This window comes from Embiotoca jacksoni, unplaced genomic scaffold (assembly GCF_022577435.1).
Source record: "Embiotoca jacksoni isolate LCO1_2020_lvr unplaced genomic scaffold, fEmbJac1.0.p SCAF_100, whole genome shotgun sequence".
NCBI lineage: Eukaryota > Metazoa > Chordata > Actinopteri > Embiotocidae > Embiotoca > Embiotoca jacksoni.
The window spans coordinates 302,011-322,042 of NW_027185231.1; the positions used below are offsets into that span (position 1 = coordinate 302,011).

At 48.6% G+C, this 20,032-nt stretch overlaps 1 protein-coding gene across 2 annotated transcripts; it reads left to right on the forward strand.

Annotated features, from left to right (window-relative positions):
• The first annotated feature begins 667 nt into the window (after positions 1 to 667).
• LOC138212889 (NLR family CARD domain-containing protein 3-like) lies at positions 668 to 19,735 on the forward strand. Of its 2 annotated transcripts, none has more exons than XM_069173555.1 (12): positions 668 to 846; positions 1,478 to 1,629; positions 1,734 to 1,847; positions 6,785 to 6,863; positions 6,998 to 7,223; positions 12,442 to 14,245; positions 14,340 to 14,513; positions 16,232 to 16,405; positions 17,813 to 17,986; positions 18,086 to 18,259; positions 18,673 to 18,719; positions 18,834 to 19,735. In XM_069173555.1, the coding sequence occupies exons 2-12, from the start codon at positions 1,487 to 1,489 to the stop codon at positions 19,439 to 19,441; spliced, it is 3,717 nt and encodes a 1,238-aa protein (XP_069029656.1). In that variant the 5' UTR covers positions 668 to 846; positions 1,478 to 1,486; the 3' UTR covers positions 19,442 to 19,735. The 2 variants fall into 2 exon arrangements, with proteins under 2 accessions (XP_069029656.1, XP_069029665.1); XM_069173564.1 differs by lacking the exon at positions 668 to 846 and adding an exon at positions 1,099 to 1,185.
• The last annotated feature ends 297 nt before the right edge of the window (positions 19,736 to 20,032 follow it).

Consider the following 20,032-nt stretch of genomic DNA (forward strand, 5'->3'; position numbering starts at 1 on the left):
AAAACAGACGCACCTTCCGGTTTCATTTCAAAATAAGACGGAACTTTACTTAAGAATTCCAACACACCTTCAAAATAAAATTGTTTCCCTCTGATGACAAACTGCTAAAAAATCTTTACTGTGTCACATATGACTTCTTCCTCACTGTATTGATTCTTTATTGGTATATAAATAAATGTGTAAAAGAAGAAGGAAATAAATGTTGAAATAATATAAAATATGATCAATGAAAATACTTCTAATTATTCTTTTATACGTATATCATATTTCCACATTTATTTTATAGATTTTTTTGTTATGGCTCTCCTGTGACTTTAGTTTGTATATAAATATTTCACATTCAGTCAGATAATAAATTAGTGACTGTATTTTCTGTTTCGGTTGTATTTTCTTCAGTCAGGAGTCTGACGTCATCTGCTGCTTCACTAAGAGCCTGGCAGTGGTTGGACACTGAGCGGGGTTCGGTCTGTTCAGGACGCCCTCTGGTGGTCAGAGTCACGGAGTGCAACAGAAGCAGCTGCAGCCAGCTGTTCGGTGTTGGGTGATGATGATGATGATGATGATGACACTTTGTCTCCACCTGGTGGTAGTATGAATAATGACAGCGTATGAGATAACCCTCCGGATGTTGAATGAATAAGGAAGGAGCTGACGGGTGGTTTCTCTCGGTTCTCGTGTTGTTTCACTTCTTGAGGTTTAGGACTCTTTCAGTCGGTGAAGTTTTGTGGCTGAACTGAAAGTGTTTGGAGCGTCTGAGGCCTGTCGGAGGAACCAGCTGTTCTCTGAGGGAACATTGCCGTTCTTGGGACTGCGTTTTCGAGGATTTTATTTAACTTCTGCTTCAAGGTACTCCACCTCCTCCCTCTTCCCCCCAACCCCACGCATATCTGTCTGTTTCCGCTCTGACATCAGATCAGTCGACAACAACATGTCAAACACAAAAGGAGGTTTCTGCTTTCTGCAAGTGATAGCTGAGACGGAAGCAGTCCAACCAGTCAGACCACACACACACACACACACACACACACACTAACGCAGTCTCGACGTTGGTCACACTGAACATCTTGGAGCAAAAACAGAAACGTGTTGTTTAAAAATTCGGATTATTGACTGAAGTATTGATTCATTGATTATTGATTCCTTGAACTTCTGTCGAGTCTATAAGAAATATTTGATCAGATAACGGTGAGTTTTTAACCATTTAAATGTCTTTAATGTGACTGTAGCTGTCAAATACATGGAGTGCAGTAATAGTTGCTTCCTTTATAATGTATGTATCTATATATAGATACATATATATATGTATATGTCTATATGTGTATATATATGTATATATATATATATATATATATATATATATATATAGACATATACACACACACACACACACACACACATATATATATATATATATATGTGTGTGTATGTGTGTGTGTCTGATCTCTGGCTGCTGATTAGTCTAACTCTCACTCAACAGGACTCTGATATGGACCAGTGGGAGGACAGAGAGGTTGTGGAGGGCGTCCCTGGACCTGGACCTGGATCTGGACCTGGATCCAGCTGTGTGTCTCTGAAGAGTGACCGGTCTATGGCACATCCTCTTGCTTTCAGACAATCTACTGATGGAACGTACGGGTTTAAAACAGAGATTTCATTGCGTTGCTTCTCATGTTGCTTGTTTTCACCAGTTTTTCTCCAACATGTACATTCATCTGAAACTGGTTCTGTTTCAGGATCCAGAAGCAGAATATGGACTTTCCTGAAACCAGCCGTGTGTCCTTCCAGAGCGACTCGTCAAACCAACGTTTGAATGACTTTAAAGGCCGTCGACCGTCAGCTGATGACACGTAAGCTGTGACTGACTGTAAAGTTCCTCTCCAAAAGTTTCCAACCCAACCTGACCTGTTGACCGATATAGTTTTATATGGTCGTCACAGGGCTCCAGACCAACTGTTCAAGCTGGTTGTACTAGTGCACCAGTACATAATAGGTGCAAGCAAACCTTTTCACTCCACCTGTTAGCAGATAATGAAACATGACAAACTTTGTGGTGTCGAACTCCTCGCTGGTTGAGGAACCCCCTGGTGGTTGAGGAACTCCTCGCTGGTTGAGGAACTTTTCGGTGGTTGAAGAACTCTTCGGTGGTGTTGAACTCCCCGGTGGTTGAGGAACTCCTCGCTGGTGTTGAACTCCTCACTGGTTGAGGAACTCTTCGGTGGTGTTGAACTCCTCGCTAGTTGAGGAACTCCCCGGTGGTTGAGGAACTCTTCGGTTGTATTGAACTCCTCGCTGGTTGAGGAGCTCCTCGCTGGTTGAGGAACTCTTCGGTTGTATTGAACTCCTCGCTGGTTGAGGAGCTCCTCGCTGGTTGAGGAACTCTTCGGTGGTGTTGAACTCCTCGCTGGTTGAAGAACTCTTCGGTGGTGTTGAACTCCTCGCTGGTTGAAGAACTCTTCGGTGGTGTTGAACTCCTCGCTGGTTGAGGAACTCCCCGGTGGTTGAGGAACTCTTCGGTTGTATTGAACTCCTTGCTGGTTGTGGAACTCCTCGCTGGTTGAGGAACTCCTCAAGGGTGAGGAACTCTTCAGTTGTGTTGAACTCCTCGTTGGTTGAGGAACTCCTCGTGGTTGAGGAAGTCTTCGGTGGTTGAGGAACTCCTCGGTGGTTGAGGAACTCCCTGGTGGTGGTTGAGGAACTCCCCGCTGGTTGAGGAACTCCCCGCTGGTTGAGGAACTTTTCGGTTGTGTTGAACTCCTCGCTGGTTGAGGAACTCTTCGGTGGTGTTGAACTCCTCGCTGGTTGAGGAACTCCTCGCTGGTTGAGGAACTCTTCGGTGGTGTTGAACTCCTTGCTGGTTGAAGAACTCTTCGGTGGTGTTGAACTCCTCGCTGGTTGAGGAACTCCCCGGTGGTTGAGGAACTCTTCGGTTGTATTGAACTCCTTGCTGGTTGTGGAACTCCTCGCTGGTTGAGGAACTCTTTGGTTGTGTTGAACTCCTCGCTGGTTGAGGAACTCTTTGGTTGTGTTGAACTCCTCGCTGGTTGAGGAACTCTTTGGTTGTGTTGAACTCCTCGCTGGTTGAGGAACTCTTCGGTGGTTGAGGAACTCCTTGGTGGTTGAGGAACTCCTCGAGGGTGAGGAACTCTTCGGTTGTGTTGAACTCCTCGCTGGTTGAGGAACTCCTCAGTGGTGTTGAACTCCCTGCTGGTTGAGGAACTTTTCGGTTGTGTTGAACTCCTCGCTGGTTGAGGAACTCTTCGGTGGTGTTGAACTCCTTGCTGGTTGAAGAACTCTTCGGTGGTGTTGAACTCCTCGCTGGTTGAAGAACTCTTCGGTGGTGTTGAACTCCTCGCTGGTTGAGGAACTCCCCGGTGGTTGAGGAACTCTTCGGTTGTATTGAACTCCTTGCTGGTTGTGGAACTCCTCGCTGGTTGAGGAACTCTTTGGTTGTGTTGAACTCCTCACTGGTTGAGGAACTCTTTGGTTGTGTTGAACTCCTCGCTGGTTGAGGAACTCTTTGGTTGTGTTGAACTCCTCGCTGGTTGAGGAACTCTTTGGTTGTGTTGAACTCCTCGCTGGTTGAGGAACTCTTCGGTGGTTGAGGAACTCCTTGGTGGTTGAGGAACTCCTCGAGGGTGAGGAACTCTTCGGTTGTGTTGAACTCCTCGCTGGTTGAGGAACTCCTCAGTGGTGTTGAACTCCCTGCTGGTTGAGGAACTTTTCGGTTGTGTTGAACTCCTCGCTGGTTGAGGAACTCTTCGGTGGTGTTGAACTCCTCGCTGGTTGAGGAACTCCTCGAGGGTGAGGAACTCTTCAGTTGTGTTGAACTCCTCGTTGGTTGAGGAACTCCTCGTGGTTGAGGAACTCCCCGCTGGTTGAGGAACTCTTTGGTTGTGTTGAACTCCTCGCTGGTTGAGGAACTTTTCGGTTGTGTTGAACTCCTCGCTGGTTGAGGAACTCCTCGAGGGTGAGGAACTCTTCGGTGGTGTTGAACTCCTCGCTGGTTTTTGAACTCCTTGCTGGTTGAGGAACTCCTCGGTGGTTGAGGAACTCCCCGGTGGTGGTTGAGGAACTCCCCGGTGGTTGAGGAACTCCTCGAGGTTGAGGAACTCCTCGGTGGTGGTTGAGGAACTCCCCGGTGGTTGAGGAACTCTTCGGTTGTATTGAACTCCTCGCTGGTTGAGGAGCTCCTCGCTGGTTGAGGAACTCTTCGGTGGTGTTGAACTCCTCGCTGGTTGAAGAACTCTTCGGTGGTGTTGAACTCCTCGCTAGTTGAGGAACTCCCCGGTGGTTGAGGAACTCTTCGGTTGTATTGAACTCCTCGCTGGTTGAGGAGCTCCTCGCTGGTTGAGGAACTCTTCGGTTGTATTGAACTCCTCGCTGGTTGAGGAGCTCCTCGCTGGTTGAGGAACTCTTCGGTGGTGTTGAACTCCTCGCTGGTTGAGGAACTCTTCGGTGGTGTTGAACTCCTCGCTGGTTGAGGAACTCCTCGCTGGTTGAGGAACTCTTCGGTGGTGTTGAACTCCTTGCTGGTTGAAGAACTCTTCGGTGGTGTTGAACTCCTCGCTGGTTGAGGAACTCCCCGGTGGTTGAGGAACTCTTCGGTTGTATTGAACTCCTTGCTGGTTGTGGAACTCCTCGCTGGTTGAGGAACTCTTTGGTTGTGTTGAACTCCTCGCTGGTTGAGGAACTCTTTGGTTGTGTTGAACTCCTCGCTGGTTGAGGAACTCTTTGGTTGTGTTGAACTCCTCGCTGGTTGAGGAACTCTTCGGTGGTTGAGGAACTCCTTGGTGGTTGAGGAACTCTTCGGTTGTATTGAACTCCTTGCTGGTTGTGGAACTCCTCGCTGGTTGAGGAACTCTTTGGTTGTGTTGAACTCCTCACTGGTTGAGGAACTCTTTGGTTGTGTTGAACTCCTCGCTGGTTGAGGAACTCTTTGGTTTTGTTGAACTCCTCACTGGTTGAGGAACTCTTTGGTTGTGTTGAACTCCTCGCTGGTTGAGGAACTCTTCGGTGGTTGAGGAACTCCTTGGTGGTTGAGGAACTCCTCGAGGGTGAGGAACTCTTCGGTTGTGTTGAACTCCTCGCTGGTTGAGGAACTCCTCAGTGGTGTTGAACTCCCTGCTGGTTGAGGAACTTTTCGGTTGTGTTGAACTCCTCGCTGGTTGAGGAACTCTTCGGTGGTGTTGAACTCCTCGCTGGTTGAGGAACTCCTCGAGGCTGAGGAACTCTTCAGTTGTGTTGAACTCCTCGTTGGTTGAGGAACTCCTCGTGGTTGAGGAACTCCCCGCTGGTTGAGGAACTCTTTGGTTGTGTTGAACTCCTCGCTGGTTGAGGAACTTTTCGGTTGTGTTGAACTCCTCGCTGGTTGAGGAACTCCTCGAGGGTGAGGAACTCTTCGGTGGTGTTGAACTCCTCGCTGGTTTTTGAACTCCTTGCTGGTTGAGGAACTCCTCGGTGGTTGAGGAACTCCCCGGTGGTGGTTGAGGAACTCCCCGGTGGTTGAGGAACTCCTCGAGGTTGAGGAACTCCTCGGTGGTGGTTGAGGAACTCCCCGGTGGTTGAGGAACTCTTCGGTTGTATTGAACTCCTCGCTGGTTGAGGAGCTCCTCGCTGGTTGAGGAACTCTTCGGTGGTGTTGAACTCCTCGCTGGTTGAAGAACTCTTCGGTGGTGTTGAACTCCTCGCTAGTTGAGGAACTCCCCGGTGGTTGAGGAACTCTTCGGTTGTATTGAACTCCTCGCTGGTTGAGGAGCTCCTCGCTGGTTGAGGAACTCTTCGGTTGTATTGAACTCCTCGCTGGTTGAGGAGCTCCTCGCTGGTTGAGGAACTCTTCGGTGGTGTTGAACTCCTCGCTGGTTGAAGAACTCTTCGGTGGTGTTGAACTCCTCGCTGGTTGAAGAACTCTTCGGTGGTGTTGAACTCCTCGCTGGTTGAGGAACTCCCCGGTGGTTGAGGAACTCTTCGGTTGTATTGAACTCCTTGCTGGTTGAGGAACTCTTCGGTGGTGTTGAACTCCTCGCTGGTTGAGGAACTCTTCGGTGGTTGGGAACTCCTCGGTGGTTGAGCAACTCCCCGCTGGTTGAGGAACTCTTCGGTGGTGTTGAACTTCTCGCTTGTTGTTGAACTCCTCGGTGGTTGAGGAACTCCTTGGTGGTTGAGGAACTCCCCGGTGGTGGTTGAGGAACTCCCCAGTAGTTGAGGAACTCCTCGGTGTTGAGGAACTCCTTGTGGTTGAGGAACTCTTCGGTGGTGTTGAACTCCCCGGTGGTTGAGGAACTCCTTGCTGGTGTTGATCTCCTCGCTGGTTGAGGAACTCTTCGGTGGTGTTGAACTCCCCGGTGGTTGAGGAACTCCTCGCTGGTTGAGGAACTCTTTGGTGGTGTTGAACTCCCTGGTGGTTGAGGAACTCCTCGCTGGTTGAGGAACTCTTCGGTTGTATTGAGCTCCTTGCTGGTTGAGGAACTCTTCGGTGGTGTTGAACTCCTCGCTGGTTGAGGAACTCTTCGGTCGTATTGAACTCCTCGCTGGTTGAGGAACTCTTCGGTGGTGTTGAACTCCCCGGTGGTTGAGGAACTCCTCGCTGGTTGAGGAACTCTTCAGTGGTGTTGAACTTCCCAGTGGTTGAGGAACTCCTCGCTGGTTGAGGAACTCCGCGGTGGTGTTGAACTCCTTGCGATCGCCATGAAACCAGCTGCAGACTGACCTGTAGATGGTCAGTGAGAGACGACCTCTGACCTGAGTTGGTCATAATGTGAGATGATTCTTCATGTTTCTTCCACAGAGTCGACCAACAGAACTCAGACGTTCCCAGCGGTCTGTCGTCCCAGCAGCATCTGACACAACTGAACTCCACATTTATGGTCAGTACGACTCCTACATCTATTAGAGTCCCGGTCTTATCCATGCTGCACCTTGTTGCCCAGCAGACGTCCGTCTGTCTGTCCAACATGGATCTGATGTTTGGATCAGTGGTTCCTCAAATACTCTGTTCCAGATGCTGGAGGACAACCTTGTCACGTTTGTGAAGGATGAGCTGAAGATGATACAAAAGGTTCTGAGTCCAGATTACCCAGAAGGCTTAGAGAGAAAGGAGGATGAGGAGGTGTTGGAGGGTGAGGATGAAGAGCAGTGGAAGATCAGCAGAGAGTCATTGCTCAAAATCGCACTGCACTTCTTGAAGAGAATGAAGCAGGAGGACCTGGCTGACCATCTGCAGAGCAGTAAGACGATTCTTCTGCCCGTTAAACCTGCTTTGGAAACAGCACATTTACTATTTGTATATTTACAAATTTTATATTTACTAATATTATATTTATGAATATTATATTTACGAATATTATATTTACGAATGTTATATTTACTAATGCTATATTTACAAATATCATATTTACTAATGTAAAATTTACGAATATCATATTAACCAATATCATATTAACTATTATATTTACTAGTCATATTTATGAATGTTACATTTGTAAATATTATATTTACGAATATTAAATTTATAAATATTATATTTACTAATGTTACATTTATAAATATGATATTTACTAATGTTATATTTACTAATTTACAATTATCATATTTAATAATATCATATTTACGAATGTTATATTTACTAATGTCACATTTACCAATGCCATGTTTACAAACATCATATTTTCTAATGTTATATTTACTAATGTCACATTCACTAATATCATACTTACTAATATTATATTTACTAATATCGTACTTACTGATGCCATATTTACTAATATCATATTCACTAATATCGCATTCACTAATATCACATTCACTTTTTTCCTGAAGATGGCGCCGTGCTCGTGGCAGCCTGTTGCAGCAGCTCCACATGTGTTTTAGTTTTAAGTCTTTTTTCACTTTTTTTTCCTCTCTTCTGAGTTGTTTTTCTTTCACGTTTTGTTAAGCGACGGTCAGACAATGGACCGTAACTTTTTTTCCTCTTTTCTGGTGGCTTTTCTGTTACTTCTTTCCCTCTTTGTAACGGAGAGCCACGCACAGTGGACTGGGGGCGTTTACTCTCATGATCAGCTGATCGCGCTGAGTAGACCTCTACTGCTGCTGGCCAGAGTGAAGCCTGAAATCCCGGACGGCCTGCGGAGAAGACGTTGGGGTCGCAGAGCTGGAGCTAAACTGAAGGCGAAGAGGAGGAGATTTAAACCATCGGTACCGGAAATTTTAATGGGGAACGTGAGGTCGTTGGCCAATAAGACAGATGAGCTTGGCGCACTGGTAAAGACCCAGAGGGAATACCGGGAATGCAGCATCATGTGTTTCACCGAGACATGGCTGCACTCACATTTCCCGGACCACAGCGCGACCGTTCCCGGCTTCAGGACCATTCCCGGCTTCAGGACTGTTCCCGGCTTCAGGACCGTACCCGGCTTCAGGACCGTTCCCGGCTTCAGGACCATTCCTGGCTTCAGGACTGTACCCAGCTTCAGGACCGTACCCAGCTTCAGGGCCATATCCGGCTTCAGGACCGTTCCCGGCTTCAGGACCATTCCTGGCTTTAGTTCCTGGCTTCAGGACCATTACCGGCTTCAGGACCGTACCCGGCTTCAGGACCGTTCCTGGCTTCAGGACCGTTCCCAGCTTCAGGACTGTACCCGGCTTCAGGACCATTCCTGGCTACAGGACCGTTCCCAGCTTCAGGACCATACCCGGCTTCAGGACCGTACCCAGCTTCAGGACCGTTCCCGGCTTCAGGACTGTTCGGGCAGACAGAGACGTTGTGCAGAGCGGTAAGAAGAAAGGTGGAGGGATTGCAGTCTATGTGAACGAGAGGTGGTGCAATCCCGACCATGTATGTGTGAAGGAACGTTTCTGTAGCCCGGATATTGAACTTCTAGCCGTGGGGATGTATCCATATTATTTGCTGAGGGAGTTCTCGTCTGCCATTGTTATTGCTGTGTACGTTCCTCCATCAGCTGACGTAGAGGCAGCAGCAGACACCATCTACTCCACTGTGTCTAAACTGCAATCTCAGCATCCCGGTGCATTTTTGGCAGTTTCTGGAGACTTTAACCAGTTTGGATAAAGCGCTGCCAACTTTGCACCAGTATGTTAACTGTCCCACCCGGAACAATAAAACTCTGGATCTCCTGTATGCTAATGCCATGGATGCATACAGTGCTACTGCCCTTCCCCCCCTTGGTAGGTCGGCTCACAACCTGGTCCTGCTGACACCAAAGTATGTTCCTCTGGTGCAGAGGCAGCCTGTAACCACCAGGACTGTGAGGAGGTGGACACAGGAGGCTAAGGACGCCCTGCAGGACTGCTTTCAGTCCACAGACTGGGATGTGCTGTGTGGACCACATGGGGAGGACATCAACAGCATGACGGACTGTATCACAGAATACATCAGATTCTGTGAACACACCACCGTACCATCCAGGACTGTACACTGCTTCCCCAACAACAAGCCGTGGATTACCAGTGACCTGAAGGCTCTTCTTAATCAGAAGAAACCAGCCTTCAGGTCTGGGGACAGGGAGGAGCTCAGGAGAGTGCAGCGCCACCTGAAGGAGAAGCTCAGGGAGTGCAAGGACTCCTACAGGAGGAAGCTGGAGGCCAAACTCCAGCAGAACAACATACCAACCGGTATGAAGGAGATTAATGGCTTCAAAGTTGGAGGTAGACAACCAGGGGGAACCTGGAGAGGAACAACCAGGGGGAACCTGGAGAGGGCCAATCAGCTAAACTGTTTCTTCAACAGATTTAGTTCACCGCCCTCCTCTGTCTCCTCCACACACCACACCTCCCAAACACCTCTGCTGCCTTCCCCCCCTCTGTCCCCCCTGGTGAGCTGCATGGACACAGAGTCCTCAACTCTAAAGGGCTCATCCACCATCAATGCCATGGCCCACCTCAGACCACTGTTGAAATCTTCTCTGGACCCTCTGTAATTTGTGTACCAGCCTCATGTGGGAGTGGACGATGCCATCATCTACCTGCTGCAACGAGCTCAGTCTCACCTGGATGGAACCGGTGACTCTGTGAGAATCACTTTCTTTGATTTCTCCAGTGTATTTAACACCATCCAACCACTGCTGCTGAGTGAGAAGCTGCGGGTGGTGGGGGTGGACACGTCCACTGTCTCCTGGATCACTGACTACCTGACAGGCAGACCACAGTTTGTCCGTCTGGGCAGTGTGCTGTCTGATACGGTGGTCAGTGGTACTGGAGCTCCTCAGGGAACTGTTCTGTCTCCTTCCTGTTCACCTTATACACCACTGACTTCCAGTACAACTCAGAGTCAAGACATCTGCAGAAGTTCTCTGATGACTCTGCAGTGGACGGTGTATAAGGGATGGACGGGAGGAGGAGTCAGTGGTCGGTGTATAAGGGATGGACGGGAGGAGGAGTCAGTGGACGGTGTATAAGGGATGGACGGCAAGAGGAGTCAGTGGTCGGTGTATAAGGGATGGACGGGAGGAGGAGTCAGTGGTCGGTGTATAAGGGATGGACGGGAGGAGGAGTCAGTGGTCGGTGTATAAGGGATGGACGGGAGGAGGAGTCAGTGGTCGGTGTATAAGGGATGGACGGGAGGAGGAGTACAGGGCAGTAGTGGAGGACTTTGTGGAGTGGGCTGGTAGAAATCACCTCCTTCTGAACGTGGCCAAGACCAGAGAGATGGTGGTCGACTTCAGGAGGAAGATGACGGCTCCACAACCGCTGAGAGTTCTGGGAGAGGAGGTGGACATGGTTGAGGAGTACAAGTACCTGGTGTCTCCATGACAACAGACTGAACTGGAAGACCAACATCAACGCTGTCTACAAGAAGGGGATGAGTCGACTCTTTATCTTGAGGAAACTTTGATCCTTCAATGTGTGCAGTGAGATGTTGGAGAGGCGAAGCTGGCAGGACCGCTGGACAGACAGCTGGTAGGACAGCTGGCGGGACAGCTGGCAGGAGCGTTGGCCGGTAGCACTGGCTGATAGCGCTGGCTGGTAGCTCTGGCTGGTAGTGCTGGCTTGCTGTTAGCAAGAACAGGTATTCCTCCCGAGTCGGGAGGGCAACTCAACCGACTCTCACTGGGGGGGCGAAGCTGGCAGGACTGCTGGATGGACAGCTGGTAGGACAGCTGGCAGGAGCATTGTCCGGTAGTGCTGGCTGGTAGCGCCGGCTGTTAGCACGGACTGTTAGCACTGAGTGCTGACTGGTAGCACTGAACAGGTACCGGTACTGGAGCTGGAGCAGGAACTGGAACAGGACCGGGGACGGACGGACGGACGGATGGACGGACAGACGGACGAACGGTCAGACTCACTGGCGACAGATGGTGGGAGACTGGCAGTAACAGGCAGCATCTGGTCGAAACTAGACAGAACCTGACAGTAACTTGCAGTAACTTGCAGTAACTTGCAGTAACTAGCAGGAACTCTCAGTATGGACCGACACCCGATGACTGCAGGGGCAGGGCAGATATAGTCTGGTGAGGTGATCAGTGGAATCAGCCACCTGCAGGACATGGTCCAACCCTACATCCCAGCCCCTCCCTCCGCTCTGCTTCTACCAATCAGCTTGTTGCTCCTCACTGAGCTAAACACTCTACAAAACCACGACTGTTTGCTGTCCTGGCTCCTAAATGGTGGAATGAGCTCCCCACCAACATCAGGACAGCAGAAACTCTGAACATCTTCCACCACAAACTAAAAACACACCTCTTTAGACTTTACCTTGAATAGTAGAACTTTAGTATCTTAAATTGGAACTTACTGATAGAACTTTGTAGTTTGGCTTTCTGGAAGAAATTATATTTTCTTGATTCTTGTTGTTCTGGTTTGAACCCTCATGGTTGAAATGAACTTATTGTAAGTCGCTTTGGATAAAAGCGTCAGATAAATGAAATGAAATGTAATGTAATGTGATGTGATTGGGGAGAGTGGTGGCAGTTGCTGAGACCGGTGAGGGGTGTGGCCATGGGAGGTGACAGGAGGCGGGGAGAGGAGGACACAGAACACATGGGGACACAATAACAACCAGACCGGGGAAAGACAGAAAACATGAGAAGAGGTGATTGGGGACAAAACAGAGGAGCAAACAGGAATCCTGACATCATCACCGAACAATAATACCGTTGGTTGTATGTTTGCTGCTTAAATCTTTGCACTATTGTTTAGTTAGTTTAATATTATTCTATTTTATTGTATGTATTGTGCATTTTCATATTTAATATTTTTTACTCTGTTATTTGTATTTCTTTACCTGTCTATAATGCTGCTGTTGCAAAATATTTTTCCCCTTGTGGGATTAATAAAGTAACTATCTATCTATCTATCTATCTATCTATCTATCTATCTATCTATCTATCTATCTATCTACTAATGTTGTATTTACCTTAGTAGAAAGAAATGTTGGAATATTTACTGTGTAATTTATTTACTGATCTTATTGAATGTGTGTTCATTCAGAAAGTCACGCTGCAGTTTGTCGATGTAAACTCAAGTCTGATCTAAAGAAGAAGTTCCAGTTTGTGTTTGAGGGGATTTCTAAAGCAGGAAAACGAACTCGTCTGAACGAGATGCACACCGAGCTGAACATCACCGAGGGAGCGATGGCAGAGGTCAACAAAGGACACGAGATCAGACAGATTAAAACAACATCCAGGAAACCAGACAGACCAGAAACAACCATCAGACAAGAAGACATCTTCAAAGACTCACCTGGAAGAGATGAACCAATCAGAACAGTGCTGACGAAGGGAGTGGCTGGCATCGGGAAGACAATGTTGACACAGAAGTTCACTCTGGACTGGGCTGAAGATAAAACCAACCGGGACATCCAGTTCATGTTTCCATTCACGTTCAGAGAGCTGAATGTGCTGAAAGACAGAAAGTTCAGTTTGGTGGAACTGGTTCATCTCTTCTTCACTGAAACCGAAGCAGCAGGAATCTGCATCTTTGAACACTTCCAGGTTGTGTTCATCTTTGACGGTCTGGATGAGTGTCGACTTCCTCTGGACTTCCACAACAATGAGATCCTGACTGAAGTTACAGAGTCCACCTCAGTGGATGTGCTGCTGACCAACCTCATCAGGGGGAAACTGCTTCCCTCCGCTCGCCTCTGGATAACCACACGACCTGCAGCGGCCAATCAGATCCCTGCCGAGTGTGTCAGCATGGTGACAGAGATCAGAGGATTCACTGACTGGCAGAAGGAGGAGTACTTCAGGAGGAGGTTCAGAGATAAGAAGCAGGCCAGCAGCATCATCTCCCACATCAAGACATCCAGAAGCCTCCACATCATGTGCCACATCCCGGTCTTCTGCTGGATCACTGCTACGGTTCTGGAGGACGTGTTGAAGAGCACAGACGGAGGAGAGCTGCCCAAGACCCTGACTGAGATGTTCATCCACTTCCTGGTGGTTCAGACCAAAGTGAAGCAGGTCAAATATGACGGAGGAGCTGAGACAGATCCACACTGGAGTCCAGACAGCAGGAAGATGATCGAGTCTCTGGGAAAACTGGCGTTCGAGCAGCTGCAGAAAGGAAACCTGATCTTCTATGAATCCGACCTGACAGAGTGTGGCATCAATATCAGAGCAGCCTCAGTGTACTCAGGAGTGTTCACCCAGAGCTTTAAAGAGAAGAGCGGGGTGTCCCAGGACAAAGTGTTCTGCTTCGTCCATCTGAGCGTTCAGGAGTTTCTGGCTGCTCTTCACGTCCATCTGACCTTCATCAACTCTGATGTCAACCTGCTGGAAAAGGAACAAGCGATAATGAGATGGTCCAAATTATTTAAAGACAAACGACATCTAAAGCATCTTCACCAGAGGGCTGTGGACGAAGCTTTGAAGAGTCCAAATGGACACCTGGACCTGTTCCTCCGCTTCCTCCTGGGTCTGTCCCTGGAGACCAATCAGACTCTCCTACGAGGCCTGCTGACACAGACAGGAAGTAGTTCACAGACCAATCAGGAAACAGTCCAGTACATAAAGGAGAAGATCAGTGAGAATCTGTCTGCAGAGAGAAGCATCAATCTGTTCCACTGTCTGAATGAAGTGAAAGATCATTCTCTGGTGACGGAGATCCAACAGTCCCTGAGATCAGGACGTCTCGCCACAGATGAATTGTCTCCTGCTCAGTGGTCAGCTCTGGTCTTCATCTTACTGTCATCAGAAGAACATCTGGACGTGTTCGACCTGAAGAAATACTCTGCTTCAGAGGAGGCTCTCCTGAGGCTGCTGCCAGTGGTCAAAGCCTCCAACAAAGCTCTGTATGTACAGACACTTAATGTTCTTAAGAAACATTTTTATCTTTCAAATAGGAAAGACAAATAAATGCTGTGCTTTTCCATCTTGTCTCTTCAGGCTGAGTTTCTGTTGCCTCTCAGAGCGAAGTGTTGAAGCTCTGTCCTCCGTCCTCCGCTGCCCGTCCTCCCGTCTGAAGGATCTGGACCTGAGCAACAACCACCTGCAGGAATCAGGAGTGAAGCTGCTGTCTGCTGGACTGGAGAGTTCGAACTGCCGACTGGAGACTCTCAGGTCAGATGAGTTCAGTCAGGTTTTAGTCAGCGGAAAACTAAATAAAGATTTCTGTGCCAAATTCAGGTTTTCAACAGAAGTATTTGTATTGGAACAACTGTCTCTAAGGTTGGAACAACTGAACACATTATTGTTAAAACTGTCAATACGATGGGCCATCGAAAAGTTCAGGGACTGTTCCTGTTGCGCGTGAATGTACGGCAGCGTCGTGATGCAGCAGGAAGCAACAACCTGGATCAACATCATCACATTATCGTGACTACGGGTACGTTACTGCGACCACTGGTACGTTACTGTGACTATGGGTACATTACTGCGACCACTGGTATGTTACCGTGACTACGGGTACGTTACTGCGACCACTGCTATGTTACTGTAACTACGGGTACGTTACTGTGACCACTGGTACGTTACTGTGACTACGGGTACGTTACTGTGACTACGGGTACGTTACTGTGACCACTGGTATGTTACTGTGACTACGGGTACGTTACTGCGACCACTGGTACGTTACCGTGACTGTGGGTACGTTACTGCGACCACTGGTACATTACTGTGACTACGGGTACGTTACTGCGACCACTGGTACGAGACATCTGTGATGTCACACGTGGACCTGAAACTGGAGCAGAGAAACATCCGATTTTGGGTCAAACTCTGGAAATCGTCAACAGAGACCCTTAAAATTCTTCACTGTGTGGTTGGATCTTGTTTCCATGACACCCGGTCACAGTGGGGTGAGAAATGTGCTCCTTTTCGTTGCTCACAGCGGTGTGTTGTCGTGTTGGAGGACCCTGTTGCCATGGCGTCACAGTTCAGGTGGTTTCTGTTCTATGGGTTTTCAAAGACACCGTAATGGACAGGAAACTAAGACAAAAAGAGAAGAAGAGCATGCAGACTAAATACAGCAGGGAGGGAAAGACAATGAGGGACAGGTGAAACTAATCAGGGGGCGGGGCCAACAGTCATACAAAGGACAGGAAGTTAAACAAGTCTGTAGCAAGGTTGGTGCTACCGGGGTCTCTCCTGGACACAGATGACACGCTCAGTCGTACGTTCAGGTGTAAAATGCCTTTATTTGCCCGGTCCATACACCAATGTCCTCGTGCAACCGCTCCTCCTTTCCTCCTTCTCCCTGCTCCCTTTACAGGGGGGAGCTCATCAGTTCACATCCAGCTCAGCCGTGCTCATCAATTCGTATTCGGCTCAGCTGTGCTCATTACACCTGCCCGGCACCGTTCCCTGAACCACTCCTCCCACTCTCTACCCCTGAAGCTGAGCTAACCACACCCCGCCACCACAAAGTCATTTCAAAATCAAACAGGAAGCAGTAAACTCAGACGGACCTGAAGACTAGAAAGCAGGACGATCACGCAAAAACAAGTGTGTCTGAATATTTTGGTTGCTCATCATATCGATGTGACTTTGTCTCGCCTCAAACTGCCAAATCTCCAAAAATCGGTCAAGTTTTATGGACATTGTTTTGTGCATTACTTCTAAATATTTCTTCAAATTCCATCATGTAGAAAGCTGCATGTTTTTAAGCTTCTGACGTTATCTCAGACATGATTTCTGCCTTACGCCGACAATCTAGTTCATTTCTTTGATAATCATGTGGTTTATTTGCGAGAGTTCACTAAAGACCAGGCCTCCAGATCGAGTGTTGTTTTCTTTGAATACAAGAGTTATGTCTTTTTGTTTGTTTTTCATTTATTCAGGCTAAGTGGCTGTTTTCTCTCAGAGAGAAGCTGTGTGGTTCTGTCCTCTGTCTTCCGCTGCCCGTCCTCCCGTCTGAAGGATCTGGACCTGAGCAACAACCACCTGCAGGACTCAGGAGTGAAGCTGCTGTCTGCTGGACTGGAGAGTTCGAACTGCCGACTGGAGACTCTGAGGTCAGACTGGAGCACATTTGGGGAATGGAAAGCAAATCCCAACTTTCCAGCAAAACTCTGAAATACTTTATTGAAACTACAGTACTGTTGTTATTGCTAATTATATTAGCATGACTTTGTCTTTCATTCTTATCAATTTAATATTTTTTGAAACTGTCAGTTCAAAAAGCCTCTCGTGTCTTTTAATTCTAATTTCACATGAAATTCAACTTGCATAGTGTGACGAGCTACGCAATGAATCGCCCCCTTGATCTGGGTGAAGGGTTAGTGAGGCTGGGATCTGTGTTTTTGGGGTCTTGGTCCCTGGTGCACTCTCCCAAAACAAACTGGTCCCACAGGAGAGGCCAGACTGAGACTGATTCGGATGGAAGGTGATCTTCAAGGCTGCGTTACTCCCTTGGATCTTGGAAATTTGGGGCACCGTCCTGAGCAAGATCTCGGAGGGGAGCTCTCCTGCAAGCGTTTGGTGGCTGGGCCTTTGCCCATGTGGCCCGGTTCAGAGGACATGGGACCACCACCTGCAGGGACAAGCATTAAGTTGGGATGCGTTTCCAGAGGGTGTTGGCCTCCACCAGGGTCATCCGTCATCACCAACCACCAGAACTATAGGTGAAGCCCTTTCCAGGCCCGACACTCTGACCCGCCATTTGGTGCATCAGCACCGAGACTTGCAGGTGCATGGAGGCGACCTGTTCATTATTCGGTGTTCAGCCGGGGGCTCGTTAGTTTCCCCACCTCTGCCCGGTACCTCTCAACCTGGACAACTCCAGAAGAGGACAAAGTCCAGCCCATCTCTAGAAGCTCGGGGCCAGAACCAGTGCTGTGCGTGGAGGTGAGTACAACTATATCTAGCTGACGCTCCAACTCCCGCACCAGTTTTGGCTATTTCCCCACCAGCGATACGACATTTCATGTCTTTGTTGCTGGAGTTTGGCTCCGGCCTGGTCTGCCACCCGGCCGGTGGTGCAGCCCACCAACGGTTCTTCCTTTGGATGGTGGGTCTACAGGGTGGCAGCTTTGTGTTATTTCTTTGGGCTGAGTCTGACCATGGGCAAAGGCCCGGCTGCCACACGCTCACCTGCAAACTCCCCTCCCGGATCCAACTGTCTTGGTCTCTCTAGTCCGGGGGAGGTGGCCTCAGGGCTGCTTATCGTTTCAGGTATTTTGAGCTGCTCACAGAACTGATATTTGTGTCCAGAAAAAATAACAGGCCAGTTTCCTTTTTCATCCACCAGCTACTTTGGCTGGCAGAGTCCATCCAAATACACCATTACCACTCCTGGTAGGTCTGCCCTCTGCACAGGATTGTTCACAGGTGGTGAGGGAAAGGGAACAGGGACGAGTTGAGGAGGTTTGTTCCAGTAATGACGACCTCATCTTTGTCTTTGTGTTCTTTGTTGTCTTCAGACTGAGTGTATGTCGCCTGTCAGAGAGAAGCTGTGCAGCTCTGTCCTCCGTCCTCCGCTGCCCGTCCTCCTGTCTGACACATCTGGACCTGAGCAACAACAACCTGCAGGACTCAGGAGTGAAGCTGCTGTCTGCTGGACTGGAGAGTTCGAACTGTCGACTGGAGACTCTCAGGTCAGGATTCATTTAACGATTACTGAAGTGAACACACGGTGTTCCCGGTCCTGCAGCAGCCTCAGATCATGTGACGTGTGTTGTGTTGTGTGTCTGCAGGCTGTCAGGTTGTCTGATCTCGGAGGAAGGTTGTGCGTCTCTGGCCTCGGCGCTGAGCTCCAACCCGTCCAGTCTGAGAGAGCTGGACCTGAGCTACAACCATCCAGGAGACGCAGCGGTGAAGGTGCTGTCTGCTGGTCTGGAGGATCCTCGCTGTCGACTAGAGACTCTCAGGTGTGGAGAGGCGAGAATAAGAAGTGAAAATAATGAGTGGCCGTGAGCCAAAAACTGGAAGTTTCCTGTTGTTGTTCCTGAACGCAGCACGGTGATGCCCACAGAGGATCAATGACCTTCATGAGGACGTATTCAGAGCGTTAACGTGACCCCTGGTACGTGAACATTAGTGATGTCATCATGGACCTGAAACTGGAGCAGAGAAACATCAGATTTTAGGGAACAGAAAGTGTTCCTGAGCCCATGCAGTCATTTCCATTGATTGTGCTCCGTGTGCGTCACCGTGCTGCGTTCAGGAACACTTCGACCCAACTGATCGACCCTCGTACCAGCGTATTCGTAGAGAGTGTGTGGATGAGAGTGATGTCATGTCCTTGTCTGATTGAGATTGTGCTGCTACCACCACCTTTCAGGGCGGAGCCTGGTGGGGTCCAATGGTTGAGTCCTGGTCTGAGGAAGTGTAAGTTTCATGAAAATAAAGCGGCACACGTTGAACCATCACTGATTCAGATCGATGATGTCATCAGATGAACAGCTGACGGATGTTGTGTTTTATTATTTTATTTATTGTCAGATTTCCGGGAACTGACGCCGGACGCCGACACGGTGAACAGAAACCTCCGGCTGTCCCACAGCAACAGGAAGGTGATGACGTGTGAGGAGGAGGATCGATCGTACCCGGACCACCCCGATCGCTTTGATCGGGACCGCCAGCTGCTGTGTGGACCTGCTCTGACCGGGCGCTGTTACTGGGAGGTGGAGTGGAGGGGCGGAGTCCACGTGTCAGTCAGCTACCGATCAATCAGACGGAGAGCAGAAAGCAACGACTGCTGGTTCGGAGGGAACGATCAGTCCTGGAGCCTCTACTGCTGCGAGGGAGGATTCTCTGTGTGGCACGACAAGAGAGGAACCTCCATCCCCTCCTCCTCCTCAATCTCCTCCTCCTCAATCTCTTCCGCCATCCCCTCCTCCTCCTCTTCCTCCTCTAGCAGAGTAGGAGTATATGTGGACTGTCCTGCCGGTTCTCTTTCTTTCTACCGGGTCTCTTCGGACTCTTTGATCCACCTGCACACCTTCAGAACCTCCTTCTCTGAACTGGTGTATCCGGGTTTCGGGTTCTGGTCCTGGTCCGTCTTATCACCTGCTTCCTCAGTGTACCTGTGCTGTCCGTCTGAGACTTGATCTCCATCCATCCCTCGCTGTCGCGCTGGTCCTCCTCGACTGGAGGTTGTGAAGCTGTAACGTTGTTGTTCATTCTGAAATCTTTGAATTGTGGAGATTTCTGGAATTTTCATGAATGACTGTTTCTTTTTTTATTCCTATTATCTTCATAATTTGTGTTATTATAATTATTATCATTATATTATAGTCATTACGTAACCCTGGTTAGGTTTAAAGATCAGTAACAATAACAAATCACAAAATTACACCAAAAATAACAAACTAGAATAATAAAATGAGTAAAGTCAGACAGCAGATGCATCGATGAGCATTCGTGTTTTTGTTCGTCCGACCAAGAACCTACAGACGGGTCACATGTTCAGGACCGGTTCCGTCCACACAGGGAACATCAGACACAGATAAAATAACCGCTGGTTCAAATCTCAGTCGATCATCTCTGATTACATTACATTTATTGTACAACAACTGATGGACAACAGAATATTCTTTCTGATCAAATTCAGTCCTGAATTCATTAAAATACTCTTAACTTTAAAGTTATTGGTCTTCACAACCAGAAATGTCTTTGATTTACAGTTTAAGGCGACATTC

Coding starts and splice junctions, on each gene's coding strand:
- LOC138212889 (XM_069173555.1), top strand. CDS start 1,487: ATGGACCAGTGGGAGGACAGAGAGGTTGTGGAGGGCGTCCCTGGACCT. Junction 18,260..18,672: donor TGTCGACTAGAGACTCTCAG/GTGTGGAGAGGC, acceptor ACCACCTTTCAG/GGCGGAGCCTGGTGGGGTCC. Junction 18,720..18,833: donor GAGTCCTGGTCTGAGGAAGT/GTAAGTTTCATG, acceptor ATTTATTGTCAG/ATTTCCGGGAACTGACGCCG.